Here is a 22429-nt window from a genome sequence, read left to right as displayed (position 1 = left end):
AGGTTCATGTTTGGCTGTGATACGTCGCTGTGCTCTGGACCTGTGATTGACTGAGGCTGTGTTTACCTGAAAGCCTGCCCTCGTCAGCAGCGGTAGACGACAACACAACACAAACATGAACATCTGCTGGGCTACAGGCCACCTTGGAGATCCTGCTCTGTTATGACACAAATATGCAGTCTACTAACGGTTGGCTGGGTAAATCATTTAGTTGGGTAATGTTAAAAGTTTTTGTGCATGTTTAACTGGCTTTTATTTGTCCGAATAGTGCCAGCAGATCTCCACTTTATACTGACACTAGTCGGCCTGGATGCATGAAGTTTGTTTCCTTTACAACAGTTTGGTTCTTTTTTTTTTCATCTCACACTAAACACATTAATAAACAAATTTGTGCATTGTTGGCTGCTCTTTTGCACTTTTTTTCTCTACACTGGCTGAGTGTTGCGCACTTTATGCTTTGTGTAGCTTCTGAAAGTTACATAAAATATACATTATTGCACTAAATATTAGTAGTAACACAGTCAATTGTATGGCACAGGTGGTCATATGATCGCAACAGTTTGGTCTACATACTGTAACTAACATCACTGGAGTTTTCATCTCATGTAAGTATCATATACATGATTTAAAAATTCCTTAAAGGTGATGTTTATGTCATTAAAAGCAAAACTTTTCTCCAATTAGCAAACAATTACTAAGAAGCAGGTAAGTTATTATAAGAAACTGTTGTGATGTTTCAGCATCAAGAGGAAAGTTGTAAGATGTAAATCTGAATATAACAAAAAGGCATGCTGAACAAAGATAAACGTTTACTGCCAAAGCTGCCAAAACAAAGCATCTAAAATTAGATTAGGGATCATTTTCCCATCACTGTCGTCCTGCTTCTATTTTAATACCAAACAAAGAGTTTATCTCAGTTTATTCACTCAATCAAACGGGCAATGGAAACGCGCCACTGTCCCTCACACACAGCGCTAAGAAACATCATTATTCCAGTTGTCATAATCAACTAGCTTTTTTTTTTTTGCATGACAGATGTGCAGTAGGCCTGAGGGGGCGGGGCTACATTATTGACAGTAATTTGCAAGCTTTGCTCGGATGCGTTTGTTCACTCAGGTGCGGCAGGTGCGCACGCGGAGAGCGGGCTTATCGCGAGCCGCGCTGTTGCTATGGGTCGGCAGCTCCGTTGCCACGGCGCCAACAAGCAACGGCTGGAGGCCCTAGATGGAGGGGGATCTTATGAAGGGAAGAGAGCGAGGCTGCGCGCTTTCCGCGAGCGTTAAAACCGCGCAACCTGTGGAGACTGCTGCGCCACACCAGATGCAACAATTCAACAGATGCGCGCTCGAATGAGGGGGCATGACTGACGGTGCTTCATTTCTCCATTTGAGATGCTCTGAACAGAGTAATCACTGTGAACTGACGCGCCGATGACACCACCCCGAGTTCATCTGAGCCGCTGGACTTTGATCAATGCAGTCTGGCCGCACTAAATGGTTAAAAGCCCGTTTTAAGTCTGAAGCAGCTGACAGGATAATCGATCGACATCTGTGCGCGCATCTCTGACCACATGATCTATATACATGATCGAGCCATCCCACAAGTTCATCAACTACAGAAACGCATTTCCCTCCAAAATAATAATAAAATAGATGTTGGGCATAAGTGGTTATATTTCATGACATGTGTTGATCGTCCTCTCAAAGGCGATAGGAGTGCGCATAGTGTGGTTGAAAATGGAAGGGTTCGGGTACACCCCCGCGTCATGCCCAAGATAATGCCAACACACTCATCATACACCCCCCACCCCCAACACATCCATATGGCACACACACATAGTTTCCAAACAGAGGGAAGACAAACAGAGAAATTACCTTGATGGTTTTCAAGGGTGTCCTCCGGTATGTACATGTTTTTGCTTTCATTTACCATATATGTGGTCCAGCTTTATCCGAAGGTGAATGAAGAAAAGGTTGTAAAAAAAGAGGAGGGGGTAGGAAAAAAACAACCCAAGGGAAAGAAATGAAAGAAAAAAGGGGGGGAAGCAAAAATGAAAAACGCAAAGCGTAAGATATTCCTTCTCTTGCGGCTTAGTTAATATTACCTGATCCCCATTATGGAGCTAAAGATCAGGAAAGGATAATCGCAGGAACCACCTAAGAAAACGAACCAGTGCATCTTTGGAACATCCGGGCCCTACCTAAGAAACATGATACCAGCGCCACTTGCTGATAATCGATAATCAAATCGGCGCGATTCGCTCGGAAACGGTTCGAAAAGGATGCTGCAAGAGCCAGAAGAAGCGGGCGGAGGTTTCAGAGACCGTTTCAGAAAGCGCAGCAAAAGGTAAAAAGGTGTGTATATTCCAGATCTCACGGGCTTCGATCTTCATATAGGATCGATTCCATCTGAGATGTTCCACAACAGGCGTAGTTTGCGTCGCGCCTCGTTTAGGAAATAGAGTGCAGAATCGGCCGCGTCCAGTCCATATTGGAGAGAAAGGGGAGTAGTCAGTCTGTGGCCCTGCGGAGAGAGAGCGCACACCACCAGCCTCTCTGCAATAATCTGACGACCAAACCCCCTCCCCTGTAGACTCCCTGACTGCTTCCAGATGTGACTGCGCTAGAAAGGAGAATAAATCCTCCACGCTTTTCCACACGGGCTGTATCTCTTGAGGGAGGGAGCAAACTTGGGAAGATCGAGTCGAATCAGCTCCAATGAGCACAGCCAGACTGTGAACCGATTCAAGTTCTTTTACAGTCCGGGATCATGTCAGAAGATGATTTGTACCAGAACGAATCCGGCGTGACAGTCACGGTCCCATGCACCATGTTTAGACATTATCCACTTCCTGCTGCCTGCCGGGATGCCACTTCTGGGAAGAATGCTGGGTTCCCCAGCAGCAGGTGTCGGGGCTGGTTTTTCCCTTCAGCTGAGGTTTAACCGGGCTGATCTTCCCATGGCAGGACAGGCTGTTTCCTGAACACTGGTGGGCTCTGATAAAGGGGACGATGGGGCCTGGGAATTTCTGCAAGATGAATGAGAATCTTTCATCAGCAAACGGCGTAGTACGAATTTAGCAGGCCCTTCTCTCGTCCCTCCCTCCAGCCATGAGAAAACTTCACATGTCCCGAGAGACATCCCCTGCCCCCAGATGATCATTTCTTGCTCGCGCTCTTGCTTTCTGCACATCAGAAGTGCAGATTTTGAATTTGCAATCAGTCAGAAGAATCATGAAGCATGTAGAGGCACTCAAAACGCCAGGTTTTCCGATGTCCCTCTGGATGAATGAAAAACAAGCTCTCGCAGTTCATGGACGTTCAATCTACGGCCAAGTTCTTTGATTGAATTTGGCTTTGAACAAAAGTTCATGACAGAGGTCAGCGGTTTCCCTTCAGCATCCTCAAATAATTGATTAACTTTGGTATGTTTATTCAAAGCACAGAGGAAATGTTCACAAAGTGTTTTTCACTGCCACCCTGTAATCATGAGCGTCTGGGAATCCAAGGATCGAAGGAAAAAAAAAAAATCATGGGCATTGGTACAGAAGGAAAACTGGTTAATGAGTCGCTTCAAAGATTACAAAATTCCTCCCGGCTTCCAGACCCACATTTCAAATGTCAAGACGAATCATGTCTGTGTCTGCACACTGAATGTGATACAGCAGTGGCTGTGCTCTACAAACAAGAGGATACACCATTTTTTTAATAACACTATAATGAACCAATTAACTAAACATAACTGAGGCGACATATCCCTTTTGTACTGACTCTTACCCCACCATGTAATGAGAATTAAGTATACCGAACAAAGGTTTTATTTCTAAAATATATGTTAGTTGATTAAGTCTACTTTTGTGGCAAGTTTTGTCAGCTCAGCTGAGACATCATAAAAAACTGCTTGGGCTGCTGTGCTCTCTGGAATAGGACTGAATCACGAGTAATTGTATAGTGATGCCCTCTAGTGGCAAATGAGTGAAGTGTCGGTGGGTAAATTCTTCTTTTACAAGGTGCACTTGGAGAAGACTACGACTTTCACCCTGAAGCAACCCTTGTGTCTTGCTCAAAGGGCACAATAGCATTCAGTTTCAGGTTGCAACCTTCATGTAGAGTCCCTAGCTGAAACTTCTTTTAAAGGTGCACATATTTTTATGTTATGTTTATGTTGTATTGGCTGGCATGACAGTTGTCATGGATGATGCAAAAGCATGCACTCGGCTACTAGCACAATTTTAAAGTAGCCTACATTATTTTCAGTAAGATATGATCATTTTAATAAGTCAAAAGCTTTAGATAATATTGGGGGATATACTGAGATAAAATAAATATGTGATTTTACATTCATTTCTATTGGAATAAAACAGGAGGGGAAAAATCCTACATGCGCTTTTAAATTACAGCAACATAGGGACGTTTGAGTATTAAAATTACAGCAGGACAAGTCCTCTATATGTTTTAGAAAGAAAATGCAAACAAGCAAACAGTTACAAAACTTCAAATCATGCCTACCAGAGGATGACTAGTGCAGGAATGCGAGAATTTCAAATCCTCAAGGGCTCACCTGGACGCACAAACTCTGCAGCGTCCGCTCGCTTTATCAGTACAATGGCCATGAAGTAAATTAAAGGTCTGTCGGGTCTCAGGTGAGCTCAAGCCTGCTGCGGGGGGCGGGGCTTCAGGCTCATCGCTCATTCTGGCCCCTCGATTACTTTTCCTGTGTGTGAGCGAGCTCAGCGATCAGCTCGTTCTGTCCTGTCGTCAGCGCAAACATGGCGAGAGCTGGACCTTTCAGGAGTTAGAGAAGTGAAATAAAGCGATTTCTTCAAGTTTTACTGATTTGCAGAGCATTGCAGACGTGCATCAGGAGACCGGAACGTGAGATAAAGTGTTTCAGTCCTGTTTTACAGAGCTGAATCTCGTTTTAAAGGAATTTTAGGATTTGTGCGGTATTTTAAGTGCTGGTAAGTTTCACTCCAGTCCGATCTATAACAAGGCAGCAGCATCTAACCAAGGCCTCAGTTATTTCAGTTGTAGACTTATGTATGGACTGTTTAATTATTAGTGGCAAGCATCAGTTATATTGTTCATACACGGCTGGGGAATTGAACAAACCGCTAACCCGCAGTACCAAACTTCTGCATGTAAAACGGCCCGCAGAGTGAATAATGCTATTACTTTAAGTTACTAACGGTCAGATTTACAAAGAACGAGGGACCCGAACCAAATCTAGGGCCCGTTATATAATGCAAACTTGAAGGGGGGCTCTTTTACTTTGGGCCAAACTTAGCAACCACACAGCACCATTGCTTTAGAATATAACGTTAATTTTATAACCTAATTTAAGCCTTATTTATTGTATGAAATGTTTTTTTTTTTTCCTTTTTTCATTCTTATTTGTTTTATGAATTAATTTATGTTAATTGTTGAAACCATTAAATTATGTTGTTTTGTTTATTTTTGTATATTTAAGTTTATTTATTTTTGTGGATTTGTTTGGATTTTTTTAATTGTTTGTGATGATACTGATGCATGTAAACAATTGCTGAGCAGCCTTACAATTGTTTTAATGAAACTCTTCAATCTGAATGTTTTAGTGAACAGTGATCTCAGGCATCTGCATGGTTTTATTTAAAAATCATGTATTTTATTTACAGATCAGGACTGGAGGCATGACGGCAAGCACAGGTGGCGGCGGAAGCTGTTTATCCATGAGTCTGTCTGCCCTAAAGAGACTCGACCCCTACATTAACAGCATCACAGACCTGGCCAGCCAAGTAGCACTTTACACCTTCAACAACACCACTAATGAATGGGTAAACCATGATATCAACACAATCAATGACAGTTAATGGATCGGTAGATTAATGACTATTGTAAAAAAAAAAAAAAAAAAATTGTACATGCATATATATGTGTGTTTTTATTTTAAGTTAAATATAGTTATTTTATTTTTTTTCTGCAGGAAAAGACAGATGTGGAGGGAACTCTGTTTGTCTATAACAGGTTTGTATGTTTTCTGGTGTTTTCAGCAGTGAAGCATCACACACACACACACACACGTGTAGTCCTGAATCAGAGCCCTAGAGATCTAAAGCGGTTCTAATAGGTTCTCACAGAAATAACCTGCATGATATTCCTCCACCTTCTGATATGACATTGTACACTTGACTGCAAAACACCCATTCACACTTGTTTAGGTCCTTCAGCCTCATAAGCTTTAGTTTCCCATTCGTGTTGTGAGTTCTAATGTCAGTTTTCTGTGCATCAGACTTGCCTCCCCCAGGCACGGCTTCACCATCCTGAATCGGTTGAGCATGGACAACCTGACCGAACCCATCACTAAAGACTTAGATTTCCAGCTGCAGCATCCATTTCTCCTGTACAGGAACGCTCGCTGTAAGTCTCTCTGTTTGTGAAAGAGCTCAAATGCATCACAGTAAAGCTAAAAGAGTAATACTGTATAATACTGCACATAGTCAAAAGTATGCAGATTTGGTTGATTGTTAAAGTTGTTTTTCAGAAATGAATCCTTACGTAATGTGGTGAAATTAAAGTATCTGTGTTAGAAACGATCATGTTATAACAGACAGGGTTAAAATCCTCAATGTAATTGCGCATTTACACATTTTGCAGATGCTTTTATCCAAAGCAACTTACATTGCATTCAAGATATTATTTTTGACCGGTTCATGCGTTTCCTGTGAATTGAATCTCATGACCTTGACGTTGCCAGCACCATGCTGTAATGCTTGAGCTACAGGAATGCCTACATGAGGATTTTGGGAGATTGACTCATCTAGTATTTCTCTGTGTTCAAGGAAATGTAAAATACTGATGTTCAGCCCACACAATTACTCTCTCTTTACATCTGGTATTAAGACCTGTCTTGGCTGATCTCATCATAAGTGGTCAACAGAGACACATTGCCATTTACACCTGGTAGTAATGAACGTTTAATTTGCATAAAATGTTCAGTGGTTGATTGTCAGGTGAGTTGGTGGTCCTTCATTGCGTTTAAGGCCCAGGTATACTTTACTTTCTGAGTTTACCTCCGTCTCATGCTTAGTCGAGCAAGCAAGCGTTGAGTGCAGATAGATGCAAATGGATCTTTCTTTCGAAGGCCCTTAAATCACTCACACGTCCACGCACACGGCTGCACAGACACAAAAATCAGGCTGGACACGGATGGTATGTGCACACTGTGCTGAATGCAAAATGTTTTGGACCCCATTTGGGTGTGTATTTAGCGTCCCGTGTCAATCGGATCACTTTAAACGGATGTTAATACCTGGTGTAAACAGAGCAGGGAGTACAGGGTGAGCATCCAAAAAATAAAGAAGTTAACAACAGTAAAAGTGTGTCTGAATCGAGAGAGCTGTGTGTGTGTGTGTGTGTGTGTGTGAGATCAGAGATCCCTGGCAGGCATGCCTGCATGAGAGGCCCCAGAGCCACAGTGCCTTATATGGTACAGAGAAGTGTGTGTGTGTGTGTGTGTTTCTCTTTTAGTTTCCTGCCAGCATCACAGACCCGACCAGCCAATACTGATTAGATAACAAGCCTCGCTCTCTCACATGCACAGGCTTCCCATGAAAATTTATGATAAAGAGACCAGCAAATAGAATGCATACAGAAAAGCCATCAGGCTGATTGAATTAATCACTGTAGATGCTGATGTTTCAGCCAATCCAAAACTGATGTTTGAGCATTGCATTGACAGTGAAAATCTGTGCTACTGCTAACTGACTGATGGGAAATTTATCCTGGCTGCTTCCAGATGTAGGTGAGACTTCACTGGCCAACGATGCCACAGAGTGGGTTTATATTTCCGATCAGACTCGCCGCCGATTGTAGAATGTTTTGAGTGGTAGCCATAGCACTGCTCTGCGGTTGTAAAGATGTTCTAAGTGATTGTTAGTGTGTTGTAATGTGACTGCTAAGGTGTTCTGGCTCATTCTAGGGTGTTCTGTGTAGTTGTTTACAGTCGAAAGAGCCCACCATTAAGTCTCAATGATGTAGGATTCTGGAGGGATGATGTCATTTTGTAGGCCAACCCAGAAGTTAGCATCACCCAGGTTCCCTCAACAAAGAGCCAATAGGATTTTTCCATCGACTTTCAGATAACTGCAGATAAAAATAAACTCTTTGAGCAATAAATGCTTATGATTCTTACACATTTTGATAATCAAGATAATCTTCACAAATGAACACAACATTCATGAATTTTCAAATACTAATACATTCGGCAGAAGTAAAAAACTAAATTTAGACTAAAAACTAATTTCACCATGGTGGCATAACTTCAAAGTCATCGCCATTAAGCTTCTGACAACTATTTCAATCTTTATTAAAAGTTGGAAAAATTGAGGTAGAATGGTTTGCAAGTTGGCAAGAATAATCACAGTGAAACTGTAAAAGTGCAAGTGGACTAGTAAGCGGATAAGTTTTACTGTTTGTGATATGGATTCAGTTTATGTGCCCATCAGCCATCATTTTTAGTACACATCAAATCCTAAATAACAAGTGGGGTATAACTGATGTACCTTTTGTCGGAGAATAAAACCGACATGTCTTGAGACCTTATTTAAGGCATTTGGCCAAAAACCCATTAAAATATCCAGACATTGGGACGAAGGAACCGGAAGTACTTTTGCAGGTTTTTGGACTCATTACTGCAGCACCCTATTCTGGTTTCTAGATATGACTCCTGTCCCTTGTTCAATGTAAGTCTAGTCTGGTGACTTCTAGTACACCTCTCCCCAACAAAGCACATGATTTGAGCTATTGTTCATCTCCATAGCACAAACAGCGCAAGTGTTACTTGTCAAAACCTTCTTAATAGTTGAATACTTAGTATGGGCAATAATGCCTTTACAAACACTATTGATAAGGTTTCAGACGACAGGAAGTAAGACTTTCACTGTCCATCTTAAAGGGGTCATATGATGCGATTTAAATTTTTCCTTTCTCTTTGGAGTGTTACAAGCTCTTGGTGCATGAAGAAGATCTGTAAAGTTGCAAAGACTAAAGTCTCAAATCTAAAGAGATATTCTTTATAAAAGTTAAGAGTCAACCAATCCCTCATAAATAGGCTCGTTCTAACACCCCCCACACACATCTCTACGTCACTATGTGGGAAGATTTGCATAATGCCGTCCAAATGTTCACGCAAAGAAGGAAGGTGTAACTTTTATTCTCGCTGTTTCCGCCGGCACCATGTTGTGGAGAAGCTGTGTGTTTTGTTGTGAAAGCAAAGCTACTTTGTTTGGCCTTCCAAAAGAGGACAACTAGAAATCAGTGTCTGGAATAGTTCAACCCAAATATTCAGATGTGTGCAGCGCATTTTGCGGAGGACAAGGACTGTTTCCTGGAAGAGTAGCCTCGGTGTCTGTTTCTATAAATTGAAATTCCAACTTTTCAAGGACAGTCTGGTGCTACAGACACAGTCCGTAAGTACATTTTCATATGCAAAGATTTTGCCACTGATGATTCAAACGTGAGTTTTAAGCAGTGTAGAGTAGCACTTGTTGTTTGTCATTTCTCCGATCACAAATGCAGACATGGTTTTATGTTTACGCAGCGCGATACGCAACACAACGCGTAAAAAGACAGTACAAGTCATTATAATCAGTAATTATGTCCCCACTGGATGCAACAAATGCCTCATTTGTAATGGGTTTTATTGGTTTTGTCTTGTTGCGCGGGGGACACAACATCACAGTATGTTAAGGGGCGTCACATTTCCATCACATGCTTGAGGTAATCAGCCAATCACAATGCACTGGATAGCCGGCCAATCAGAGCACACCTCGCTTTTCAGACCGATGAGCTTTGTAAAAATCAATGTGTTTCAGAAAGGCAGGGCATAGAGGAGAAAGAATAATGTACAGTATGTGTAAAATAATGTGTTTTTTGAACCTTAAACCACATAAACACATTTCATTACACCAAATACACAAAATAATGTTCTTTTTAGCAACATCATATGACCCCTTTAAAAACATTGCTCTTCCTCATGTGCAGAGGGTGCTGGATTCTGTCAGCTCGTCTCTTAAACAAATGCAGTGTCGTGGTTGTGATTTGCGACTGTGTAGCTGGAGACTTTCAGCAGGACTGTTGCGTAAACAAAGCTCTTACCTCCTGGCCGCACGAACGTGTAGCCCAGCTCTCTCTCCGACACCAGCTTCCCTTTGAACCGCTCCTCCACTTCCTCCTGCAGTCGCTCGTGCTTCAGCCTGCGGCGACTGAACAGCCCTCGCAGCATCTTTATTCTCTTTCTGAGATTTGAATCCTCAAATTAAAGCTTTGGTCTGTTTGAAGTCAGTCAGAAGTTCATCATCTCTTCACTGCTTGTGTGGATTCCGCTCCATTCAGTAAAACATGCAGCGAATGCTCCTGCACTCTGTCTGACACGAGCAGGGGTGTGCGGTTCAGGTCTCTGTTTTTCTTTTCTCTTTGTTGTGTTTTGCTAAGTTCAACTTCAAATGCGCTCGCAATGTCCTCTCATCCCTCTCTGTCCCTCTCCTTGTTCTCCTCCCCCTGCTTGTTCTTTCTCACTCTCTCTGAGTTGTGCTCCTCAGTTCCCAGGCAGTATTTTTTTGGGTTTTTTCCCCAGGCGCTGACCCGCCTGGTGCTCTCTGCTCTGAGAACGAACGGCTGTGGATACAGCACCAGCCCCCTCTCTCTCTTCTATTTTACTGCCCTTGGTTTTGTTATCTCTCTGCTACTTCTTGAAGGTGAATGAAACAGGTCCTGATTCAGCTGTCAGTATCAGGCTCTAAGTTTAGTTCATGAGGGCTTATGAGGAACCAGAGTTTATCACTGAAATCTCTATTAATTGTTCCTTATACGGTTGTTCTTTAAAATGACCATGATTGTTGATACAAGCATCTGAAGACTACATCTTGGTCTTTAAAAACATGTTAGTGTCCTGGCACAGCAGTTGGCTCCAGTTCTGCTTGGGCACTTGGGAGTATGGACTCTGGAAAAGGAATGTCAGCTAAAGAGTGGAGTGCATGTATGCTGTCAGTTTCAGTGGTCCATTTCCACTAATTCTGATGCTGTGTTAAAAGTTATATTTCCTTATGATTGTCACTGGTTTTGATTGAATCTTTGATTAAAATTATGTATGTTTTTGGCAGTGTCCATCTATGGCATCTGGTTCTACGATAAAGAAGACTGTCAGCGTATAGCGGAACTCATGAAGAAGTGAGTTTCTCCTCTATCTGCAACTCACACAACTTTTAATTCTGATTCTGATTCTAATTCCATTGAGTTCCTAAATTCCCTTAACGATTCTTCTAATACTTCTATGAAAAATCGTAACATATTTAACACATTTCTACGTTTTTTTTTTTTTTCTAGAATGTTTAATAATTTAAAATTAAAACCACATTTGATTTGAGTTTGATTCAAGACTTATTCATTACAAGACTCTACTCATAAGATTCATGCATTCCCGAAGCAGGCTACACTGGTCATGCTGCAACCAATGAGGACAATGCAATAGAAAAATGTTGTCTTTGTATGACTTTGCGTAGAGATGTTCAATCCCAGGTGCACCTGAAGGCCCACAATCCTGCATAGTTTAGCTACAACACATATGCCTAGAAGTTTGTGGTTACACAATTGGCTTGTTCAAGTGTCTTTAATTGGGGCAGGAGCCAAACTCTGCCTCACCCCTAATTTAGAAGTACCCAATCTTTTTATCTCATCACAACAAGTTCCAACAATTTGTCTTTGTTATTTTGTTCTTTTTGCAGCAGAGGAAACACTCTTGAGTATTTTAATTCTTTGTTCAATATGGCAGATATTCAAAAGCTGTTAACGGAAACCAAATGTCACTACAATTTATTTTTGTTTTCTGTAAAAAAAAAAAAGCAAAACAACAACAGTTTTGCAACCCTAGCTCTGACTTTCTCACAAACACACACTATTTCTTTATGCTTGTCAGTTTGGCAGGGCAGGAACAGCAGTTACAGCCGCAAATGGCAATTGGCTCTGTCTCTCCGCGATCAGCAGAGCAGGGTGTGGATATAATGCAGATGCTCACTAAAGCACGAGATGACTATGATAAGGTGACACACCCACATCTTGACGTCTTTTTTTCTTGCACAAGTATTAAGGTGCTTCATACGCACTAGATGTGCACAGAATATTTCTCCTACTTGTGTTTTCTTCCTTTCTTTTTAGGGAAAGCTCAGCGAGCCAAAAGAAATTGGCAGTGGTGGTGTCATCTATGGAAACCCCCATTTGATCAAACCCATCCCCCTCAAACCAGCACAGGACACACACATTCAGGGTCAAATGCAGCAGGTGTGAATACTCTTCTTCAGTATGTTTGTGACGCAGCAGACGTAACATAAATATAATATTTAAATGCTTAACTATATTTCAGGATACAGAGATGGACTCAAAGCACCTCTCGGTTATCACTTTGTTCGGTGCTCAGTCAAAACCAGACTCTGTCTCGCCACAGCCCACCTCAGCTGTCAGCAGGGTGGGTCCAATGCGGCCTGCGGTGGCCCGCTCGCTGTCTTATGATGAGCCTTCTCTGGCAAGTGGCGCCGTGGTGTCCAACACCCCCACACAGCACTGTCCAGCCATCCACAAGCTCATGTCTGGTTCGCTGCTGCAGCCTCTGTCTGAATCCCCAGAGAGTCGTCTGTGTGAAAACGGGGCAGTCCAGAACCAGCCTGACCCGATACAAAAACTGCTAATGAACCCTCTTCCTGTGGCGGTGACTCAAGGGATGCCTTCCTTACAGTTAAATCATGGAGAAAGTGGGGTAGGGCCCCAAATCCACCCTATAGCTAAACCCTCAGGGCCGGCCCTGGCTCAGCACTTGCTCTATGTCCCAAATAAAGCACCCCCTGCTGGAGTGGCAGGGAACATGGTGTCGCCACATGAGCTTCTGCAAAGGCTCACATTGGTGCAGCAGGAGCAGGAGCTCCTACAGCCGAGTCTGACCACCAGCAGCTCCAGTCTCAGCAAAACTAACTCCACACAGGTTCAATTAAATATTTTTTTTTAGCTATTCTGATTAAACTATTCAGGAATCTCTGTGCATCTGTTGCCGTTATGTTCCTCTCAGATAAGTAGTAAGTCATCTTACAGCAGTATCTATAACCTGTGATTTAATATGTGTGGGTGCAGGTGAGCTCACCGCAGCGTATCCCAGCGACTGTAGCCCCCACCCTCCTTCTGTCACCCAGCATGTTCACCCAAACTAAAGCCACGAGAGCAGAACCAGAACCAGTTGAACCCAGAGCACTTAGCAAGACTCAGCTACAGGCCACGCTGCTCCACCTCATCAAGGTCAGAACCAAACACATGACATGATCTGTATTACTCCATAATACACTGATAATATAATTTAGAGATGCACCAATATGTGGTGTGATTCTTTCTTTATTTATTTTTGATGAATAGAAAGTTTAAAAGACAGTTTTCCTATGCAGTAGAAATCTTTTATAACATTATAGCATGTCTTGATTAATGCATTGTTGATTAAAGGTATTAATTTGAATAGCAGTATATGTAGTGTGTTTGACTCTGATTGCTGCTCTATCTCTAATTGGTTGATTCTCTCGTTCTATGATTCAGAATGATGCCTCATTCCTGGACACCATCTATGAAGCATATGTCTCCCGCCTCGGAACAGACTCCAGCTCAAAACCATTCTGAAGCAGGAAAACCATCTGGACACGTGTATACGTACACGCTGCTTTCATGCTCTGATCTCATATCTGCGTCCCATCTCAGGACTACCCTGCTATTCTGAATGTTGCATCCAATAAGTTGAGCCCCTCAGCACCAGATTCACAACAGGAACACCAGTTTGATTGCGAATAGTATGATCTTCATACTCTAAACTGAATGATCTGAATGTCATATCACTTTTGAATTTTAGATGTTGTTCACAAAGGGCAATCTTAAGTATTTTAATATTTTCTGGAAGGAAAATTTTATTATGGGTTTTTGTGTTTAGCTTTCATACAACAGGGCAAGAAATGTGTTGTATGTTAAAATCTGAGCGAAAGGACATTCTTCTTTTTATGAAGGGATTTTTATCTTTGCATATCTAAATAGACCCACAGAAAAAAGAAATAGCATGATGAATGACAAGATAAAGCAAACATGTCTTGTCTTGATTTCTAGCATCTTCACATCTCAGAAACTGCCGGAAATCTCTTTACAAGCCATGAGAAAATGTTTATTACTTTTAGTAACACTTTAAAATGAAAATTAATTTTGTTTAAATATACAAACAAAACTGTATATAGATATATTCTATTTTTCTATGGTTCTGTTCTTATATGAACATGCTGGAATATTTTTCTGTTCCCCTTTTGAAAAAAAAAAAAAAAAAAAAAAAAAAAAAGACAAGGCCATGTCATCAGTGTTTCCCAATCAGCGGGTCAAACTGAAAACAATGTTCTTCCATTTGTTTTTCCTATTAAAATAATATCCCAACACCCCATATAGTGTATGTTCTGGTTTTCTAGTTGACACTGATCGCGTTTACATGCACGTTCTTATGTCGATTATGCTTTATAAGCCAAAATGGCACTTGGTCGTGTAAACGCGGTAACCTGTTTTCTTTTATCAGAGTAAGCTCACAAACGGCGAAAGCATAAAAGGTAGAGCATACTGGACTTTCAGTGTGCTTAGAAATGAATAAGAATCTATGGCAGTTACAACAGACTGTAAATCTTTCTAGGTTTGGACAGCTTAGCCATATCAAATAATACTTGCTAATAACATGACGTCTTATACAGCTCTCCATCAAACTTCAGATCTTTTATTTTGCTTTATTGTCAACATTTGTACACTAATAAGAATAATCATTTAATTCCAAGGGTTGTTACCTGACGTACAAATGACAATCATTATCCGGGAATTACCAACGACTGGAAAAGTCATGGTATTTGATTGGTTAAAAGCTGAGGGAACCCTGTTAACGAGACATCCTGCAGCCATCCGCTATCTCCAGTTAATAACTGATTGTGTGGATTTATGAGCAAGCATTTATCATAAGCAATCTCAAATAAGAGCTTAAATCCAAATAAGCATGGCAACAGCCGGAGTGTTGCCAGGAGAGCATGTGCTGCAGTTAAGGGTGAAAGATGCTAAACGTACCCTTAATGCTTGACTGTGTGTGTTGGATTCAGCTGATTTCCACGGTTTATTCCACTCACACACTATTACATTACAACCCAATACAGGAAACAATGAGGATCACATGCATGTGTGTTTCCCGTCAAGTATTTCTATACTCTAAGTCTTATACTCTAAGTTTTATTGCAGCGTTTATGTTTGACATCAGTAGAGTTTAATAACACTAATACACAAACATAAAACAATCAAAAATAATTCATAAGTGTCCTAGCCGGATGCCGGTTAAGACACGGTGTAAGTATTTATAAATAAATATGCTGAAAATAGTAGGTTGCCTTCGATATGTGGGCTTTTAACAGAAATATGTACTTGAGTGAAGACTAAGAGGTTAAAATAAGCTCAATTCTTCTTTATATATATACACACACACATTACCTTTTTAAATTTTATTTGTTGTTTTTGCTTAAGTCTATTATCAGTAAGTAAAATGGTGATATTGTGAAGTATTATTACAATTTAAAATTAGTTTTTTTATATATTTTAAAGGAGTTATGTTGCTTATTGTGCATTCAAAGTTCAAAAAACAGTATTTTAAATAGAAATCTTTTATAACACTGAAATTGTCTTTATTGACACATTTGTTCATTTTAAAGCACCTTGTTGAAAAAAAAAGTATGAATTCCTAAAAAAAAATCATTTTTGCAATAAATTTTTTTTTGCAATAAAGCATATCCTCCTCTCTTGCAGTGTCAAATGTGTCATTCTGTAATCACTTTCACTGTGTCAGCCTTCACTGTCAGACTGTCAGACTGAAATCCTCAGCTCACATCTCCAGGCACAAACATACACTCAGCGGGTGTCAATGTGTCTGTCTGGAGGACGGAAGCTGTTATTTAGTGGGAAAAAATCCAGAGCATGACATCTGGACACTGACACTAACAATCTAGTGTGTGCATGTTTTAGAGAAAAAGAAGCTGAACTGTTTTAATAGAGCTTACAATAAAGCAGGATGATGTAGTTCAGCAATGTAGTTATTAAAATCATACTGCTATAATTAAATGAGATTTCACTGGAGGATAGATGATTATTTTAAAGAAAAACATTAGACATTATATAAAAAAAAATGACAGTAAAGATTTATGTAAATGATGTTACAAAAGATTTCTATTTCAAACAAATGCTTTAAATCTATGCATCAAATAATATTGAAACATTTCACAGTTTCAAGAAAAATATTAAGCAGCACAACTGTTTTAACAGTGATAATAAATCAGCATATTAGAATGATTTCTGAAGGATCATGTGACATTGAGTTCTGGAGTAATGACTGCTAAAAAATTCAGCTTTGCAATCACAGGAATAAATGACATAAACATAAATAAAAAAATCTGACCCCAAATTTTTGGTAGTATACATAGTCTTAAAATCACTTTGGGACCAGTTTTTTAAAAGAAAATTAAGCTGAGTAAATATCTAGCATAATTTATGTGCAGATTCCACTTGTGCGATGACATTCATACATTTTAATTGTGGCTTCAGTGGCCAAATAAACTATGTGCTTGAGAAAGTTGGTGCATGGTTTAGTTTCCTTCTTTTCAGAAACACTAATAATCCTCTGACAGAAGCCCTCCTCTCACTCATCCTTTTCTCTTTCACTTTATCCCCTCTTTTCCAATACATCTGCCCCTCACCCACCCTACATCGTCTATGTCTCTCGCTCTCTGTCTCTCTCCCCCCACTGTGGGAGCGAATTGTAATCCATGTGGATTATCAAAGTGGGGAGGGCAAACTGAGTGTGTGAGTGTATCTGCCTGTTTCAGTTCCTCCCAGCTGTGTTGAACATAAGATGAGTGTGAGAGAAACCGAAAGACATGTATAACTGCAAAAGTTGCTAGCTGGCAAGTCAGTCCAAGTGAAGACTTCATCGGTGGAACTCTTAGAGGATTTAAATAAACTCTGAAGAAGAAAGAGCGTGATGAAGAGAATGATGGAAAGATGAGATGTAAGCGTAAGGAGGGATGATCAGGAATGGGGAGAGCAGCCGGATTCTGGGAAGTTTTCTTTGCCACCCAAAAACACACTTTTGAAGCTTCCGGAGTGTCTTTTTTCGGCACAATCTGATATTAAGACCAGACTGGGATTACCACACACTGTCTGTCATCAGTATCCGCTGAGCTGGAGATCGTACACACTGCTGTTTTATGCACGTGGCAGGGGTTGATGGGTAGGATGAGGAGCAACACATTGCTCTGGGTGCTGTTTTCAAGTTGGACCATCCAAACACAAACTCAGATGAGGATGTCGCCTGAAACGTGAGTTCAGTTCATCTCTGCACAACAACCCTAAGAATACAAAATCTGCACAATGTAAGAGAGACCTTTAGCATTTTTGGCTCCTTTATTGCTAAATTCAACATAAATATCTCACAATAAACTCAAATAGATGAACCACTAATAGCGCTCCTCTGATTCCTTGGGCAGAACTTCAGTATGTCTCCAAATCTCACTTTAATGCTTGCAGGTCATGACCTGCACACCTCCTGTCACCCCTGGTGTAAAGCCAAATCTTAACCTCCACTCCATTCATTCAAAATCAACACACACAGCCTGTTTGAACAGACTTTTTGGTCTCTCTGAGAACTAATTAAGCTCCTGGAAGTCAAACTTTGGAAAACCCCAACACAAACCTTAATAAGATTCAAATCTTTAGCAGTCACACTGGCAGTACAAAAGAGGAAAACTGTGAACCTGCTTTTTCATTAACAATTAACAACCAGCTGATGATGGCAGCCTGATATCCTCCACTTTGAGAACCATCACTTTCATGTGATGCCAAAGCTGATTTTTCAGCAGTCATTATTCCAGTCTTCAGTGTCACATGATCCTTCGTAAATCATTCTAATATGCTGATTTGCGGCTCAAGAAATATTTCCTATTATTGCCAGTGTTGAAAACGGCTTAATATTTTTGTGGAAACCATAAGGAAACTTTTTTGAATTTTTTGAAGTTTATAAGGTTAGGATGTTTTTGTTATTTTTTTTAACTTTTTTAATGTATTTACTAAAGGTTTTGATCAATTTAATCTATCCTTGCTCATTAAAAGTATTAATTTCTTTTTTTTTAAAAAAAGACTAGACTAAAACATGTTGATGACTCAAGCTGTACTACAGATTTCTGTGTCCAATCAAATGTTCTCTAGAATGAAAATGTCCCTCCCCCAGACATTTAATTGTCTAAAATGTCAGTTACTTGTTATTAACTTCATGTTTATAGATCTATCTTAAAAGTAATGTCATGCTGCTGTCTACCGGGCTTTGATATTGCTTAATTAAAATGTAAGGAAGATGTAATGTCTAATGTTTTTTGTGTTCTGAACAGGGTTCAACAGTGGTCCGATACCTTTGGAAAACAGCTTTTGGCCTTGTCGAACAGATACTCAGGCGCTCAGCTCTTACAGAAGGTTTGTCTATTGAGATAGTAAAAGATGAAAACGTGACTTTACCCCCTCATTTCAATCCTAACATCAAAGCAATCAGGAATATTTCTGATATTGTCTGATAATCTCCAGAGGAATCAGGTTTTATCCGTAAATCACTAACTGCTGGTAAATGTCAAATGCAGCGGAGTCTAGTTATCTCTGTTTGAATTTACTCTACACTTTAATTAACTTTACGTTATACTGCTGTTAACCATAGCCCCGGTGCCAGCCTTCAAGCAGCCCATCTGCCTACCAGAGAGTCATATAATGAACAGTTCATATCGGAACTGAATATGTAGGCATTCTTTCACCTTAAAGGTTTTTATTAGTGCAGCACAACAGCAGGATGTGCCTGAACAGTGCGGGAGGAAGACTGCTGCATCTCCCCCTCCCTCTATTCTTTTTTTTGTTTTGTTTTGTTCTTGTCTCTAATCAAAGCTCAGAATAAAGCCTGGTACTCTTACAGTGGTGTATGGAGGTGGATTATCCCTGTCTGACCTCCTCTTTCCTCCTGGCCTGCGGGAAGAGAGCAGGAGTCATTGCTTTGGACACAGATTGAGATTCTGCTCTCACTGACCTTTGATACTGATCAATGATCTTGAACTTGGCCTTTTCTTTCTTTCTTTATTGGCTTTCAGAGTGATTTACTGTTTGTTAATTTCTGAACTCTAAACTTCAACAGCGCATATAAAGCTTTTGTCCTAGAAACTTAATTTAGAATTACAGAACAGAAAGAGAATGTTTATGAATTTCTGCGATGCTTATTATAGTTCCTCTGTAGTATCATGCCCTATTTTACTTCTTTGTTAATGCCTATCGCAAAGTGACCTTGAGTTCATTGAAATATGCTTTACAGAATAAAATTATTTTTATTCTTCTTCTTATTTAAATCTGCTGTTCTCTTAGCAGTATAGGCTAAAGCTAATTAGAATTATTATAGACTAATCCACTGTAGTCTATGATAATTATAGCTAGCTTTATATTAAAAACTAAAATGACTAATTCAGTTTTCAATAAGAGGGTGATCTCCTGAATTCTTTTCCTGTGTTTGATTTATATAGAGAATGGCAGAGACAGTAGAAGATGCAGATTTTTATCATGAATATAATGCAACATTAGAGGTGAGCTATCTAACCATTCTTCCATCCCCTCCGTCTTCTGTTCATCCCTCAGTCTATATTCAAATGCGCTTGTTCTTCTGCAGTTTAATTACTACAATTCCATGATGATTAACGCATTGGATGTGGATGGGAACAATGTGGAGCTAGGAGGAGAATTTCCTCTGGAGGCGAATGAACACTTCAATGAACTGCCTGTCAATGACCAGCAAAGTGTCATACAAGTGCCCACCAATGTCTATAACAAAGGTAAGACGCAGAAATGATAGGTCCATTTTCATACCTGATTAGAAAAAGATAAAGGAAATCTCTCTGTCCCTCAGATCCTGATATTTTGAACGGGGTGTTTATGTCAGAAGCACTGAATGACATACTTACCAGTAAGTTCGAGAAGGACCCAACACTAACCTGGCAGTACTTCAGCAGTTCAACAGGATTTTTCAGATTTTACCCTGGTAATCATCACACCAGTCCAGGTTACTGCATGAAAGCACAGTGATTATTCTTATTAACATGCAAGACAAAAATGACAGTGTTTGAACATGCCTTTCTGTTCACTCAGACATAGGGCAGAGAGTCTGATTGACATAGAATTAAAAAAAGTGACATGACATACAGCCAAGTGCATCCAAAGTGCACACACAAAGCAGTGAACACACGCACCGGGAGCAGTTGGGGGTTCGGTGCCTTGCTCAAGGGCACCTCAGTCGTGGTATTGCCGGCCCGAGACTTGAACCCACAACCTTAGGGTTAAGAGTCAAACTCTCTAACCACTAGGCCATTACTTCCACAAATTCCCCAATTACTGGTGTGATTAATGACTCTGGCTCTTCTCTCTGCCTCTCTCATTCATCATCATGTCATCACACTATTGACACAGTAACAAAACCAATAAACTCCTGCTTTCCAGATCTTACACACATATGAACACAAAAATCCTTCTCTCTCTCATAGAGAGTAGACAGTAATCATATTCAACTATACTATATACTTTTAAAGGTATTAAGTGGACACCTGATGAAAATGGAGTTGTCACTTTTGATGCCAGGAATCGCAACTGGTGAGTCTTTAAATCTTTCTATTAAAAAATTATTAAAAATCTACTAATGAAGTAAAATGAACATTACAGCTAATGCACACAATCTCTTTAGCAGTAACAAACACAAAGTACTGGCCAGCTGTTTTGTGTTACGTAGTGTTCCTATATCTGAACAACTAGAGTAATCACTGTGCTGCTTAAACATAATCTGAGTAGTTCTGTTACATTAATAAGTTAAATAAACACAAGCTATAGTGTGTATATCAGACTACTACTGTAATGTTCAGTCTCTCTGTCACCTTCTTATTGTGATCTCATTAATTCCTTCTCTCAGAAAATTACACAGATGAGATTTCACACACTCTTATCCAGTTGAGGAACTATTACTGTTAAAGGTCTTAGGTGATTGTTAATAGCCATCTGAGCTAGTATTACTTATATACTATTTTATCATTCATTCATATTTTGAATTAGCTTTTATTTTTAGATTTTTAGTTCTAATTTTAAATTAATGGTAATTTTGTTATTTTTTAAATGCCTCTATTTAGCTTTCATTTATTTATAAATACATTTATTTTAATTTTATTTATTGCCAACCTTTCTAATTAGCTTAGTTTTTTATCTGATATTTTTCTTTTAATTTTAATTCCGCTTTATTTCACTAAAATGAAACCGTTTTTAATAGCTGTAGTCAACAAAACCGACCTGAGCTTGTTAGCATTTCAAAAAGTCCTTTAATTAGAGAACATTTCTGTTCTTTTCTCCTTCTCAGGTACATCCAGGCAGCCACGTCCCCCAAAGACATCACGATCGCTGTGGACATTAGCGGTAGCATGAAGGGTTTGAGGCTCACCATTGCTAAACACACCATCAACACCATTCTAGACACACTTGGCGAAAGCGACTTTGTCAACCTCATTGTGGTAAGAATAGAAATCCTCTACACTGTGCCCTAACCAGACATGATCAGATCAAGTGGCAACCGTTAAAAATTCTTTCATGTTAATCTGGGTTCTTATTTTAAATAACACCTAATATTTTCTCTCTTTCTAGTACAGTGATTATGTCCGGTATGTAGAGCCCTGTTTTAAAGGTTCGCTGGTACAGGCCGACCTGGATAACCGTGAGGTAATGCTTTCTTTACTTGCAGTGAATTCAGTTGCCATATGAGATTTGATTGAATTTATGTATTAGTTTTTAATATTTTTTGCATTCATTCATCCTATTTATTTATGGAGTTGCAAGTGAAAGGTGAAGAAAGCCATAAAAGAGTCCTTCAAGAGGTGAGTGTGTGTTAAGTGTTTGGGGGAGGGAATGTATATCCATTTGGAAATATTGATATCTCAAAAGTTTGTCTGTGTGTGTAGGCAGCAGCAGAAGGCAGGGGTAGTTTATGTAACCAGGCAATCATGTTGATCACCGATGGAGCCATGTAGGACTTCCAGCAGGTGTTTGAGGAGTTCAACTGGCCAGAACGCAAGGAACTAAACACACACACAGAGTAACTATGGATACATGCTTTACCTGTGTGCATAATACGCTCTCAAACAGGTGCGCATGTTCATGTATCTGTTTGGACGAGAGCTAACATTTGCTGACAATGTCAAATGGATTGCTTGCAACAATAAATTAAAATAGAGCATTATGGGAGACCTGAGCTAGTGAGGTCTATTATTTGT

The 22429-nt window shown here is 40.0% G+C and overlaps 3 protein-coding genes across 34 annotated transcripts in view; 2 read left to right on the top strand and 1 right to left on the bottom strand.

Annotated features, from left to right (window-relative positions):
• Positions 1–10794, bottom strand: part of LOC109067996 (voltage-dependent L-type calcium channel subunit alpha-1C-like) — a 119730-nt gene extending 108936 nt beyond the window's left edge. For 6 of the 32 annotated variants that reach the window (XM_042741891.1, XM_042741873.1, XM_042741888.1 and 3 more), the window contains exon 1: positions 10134–10788. In XM_042741891.1, the coding sequence (XP_042597825.1) occupies positions 10134–10260 (127 nt within the window). In that variant the 5' untranslated portion in view covers positions 10261–10788. Of the gene's footprint in view, positions 1–1874; positions 3283–4508; positions 4748–10133 lie in introns of those variants that run through there. The other 26 variants (XM_042741877.1, XM_042741852.1, XM_042741866.1 and 23 more) reach the window with 16 other exon arrangements.
• Positions 4748–14476, top strand: LOC109067987 (mRNA-decapping enzyme 1B-like). Its single transcript, XM_042741991.1, has 10 exons — positions 4748–4960; positions 5654–5812; positions 5962–6002; positions 6268–6395; positions 11138–11204; positions 11950–12073; positions 12189–12311; positions 12394–13005; positions 13152–13313; positions 13602–14476. The coding sequence occupies exons 2-10, from the start codon at positions 5669–5671 to the stop codon at positions 13680–13682; spliced, it is 1482 nt and encodes a 493-aa protein (XP_042597925.1). The 5' UTR covers positions 4748–4960; positions 5654–5668; the 3' UTR covers positions 13683–14476.
• A 2475-nt stretch (positions 14477–16951) lies between these two features.
• LOC122140055 (voltage-dependent calcium channel subunit alpha-2/delta-4-like) lies at positions 16952–21921 on the top strand. The gene is made up of 8 exons (XM_042741798.1): positions 16952–17428; positions 18494–18575; positions 19655–19714; positions 19798–19960; positions 20035–20166; positions 20711–20771; positions 21523–21673; positions 21804–21921. The coding sequence occupies exons 1-8, from the start codon at positions 17337–17339 to the stop codon at positions 21918–21920; spliced, it is 858 nt and encodes a 285-aa protein (XP_042597732.1). The 5' UTR covers positions 16952–17336; the 3' UTR covers position 21921.
• Positions 21922–22429: the final 508 nt, after the last annotated feature.

Source organism: Cyprinus carpio, chromosome A4, assembly GCF_018340385.1.
Source record: "Cyprinus carpio isolate SPL01 chromosome A4, ASM1834038v1, whole genome shotgun sequence".
Classification (NCBI taxonomy): Eukaryota; Metazoa; Chordata; class Actinopteri; order Cypriniformes; family Cyprinidae; genus Cyprinus; species Cyprinus carpio.
Note: the sequence above shows the minus strand (reverse complement) of the source record. Positions and strands in the feature narration are given on the sequence as shown.

Coding starts and splice junctions, on each gene's coding strand:
- LOC109067987 (XM_042741991.1), top strand. CDS start 5,669: ATGACGGCAAGCACAGGTGGCGGCGGAAGCTGTTTATCCATGAGTCTG. Junction 5,813..5,961: donor ACAACACCACTAATGAATGG/GTAAACCATGAT, acceptor TTTTTTCTGCAG/GAAAAGACAGATGTGGAGGG. Junction 11,205..11,949: donor ATAGCGGAACTCATGAAGAA/GTGAGTTTCTCC, acceptor TATGCTTGTCAG/TTTGGCAGGGCAGGAACAGC.
- LOC122140055 (XM_042741798.1), top strand. CDS start 17,337: ATGGGTAGGATGAGGAGCAACACATTGCTCTGGGTGCTGTTTTCAAGT. Junction 17,429..18,493: donor ATGAGGATGTCGCCTGAAAC/GTGAGTTCAGTT, acceptor TGTTCTGAACAG/GGTTCAACAGTGGTCCGATA. Junction 19,715..19,797: donor AATATAATGCAACATTAGAG/GTGAGCTATCTA, acceptor GTTCTTCTGCAG/TTTAATTACTACAATTCCAT.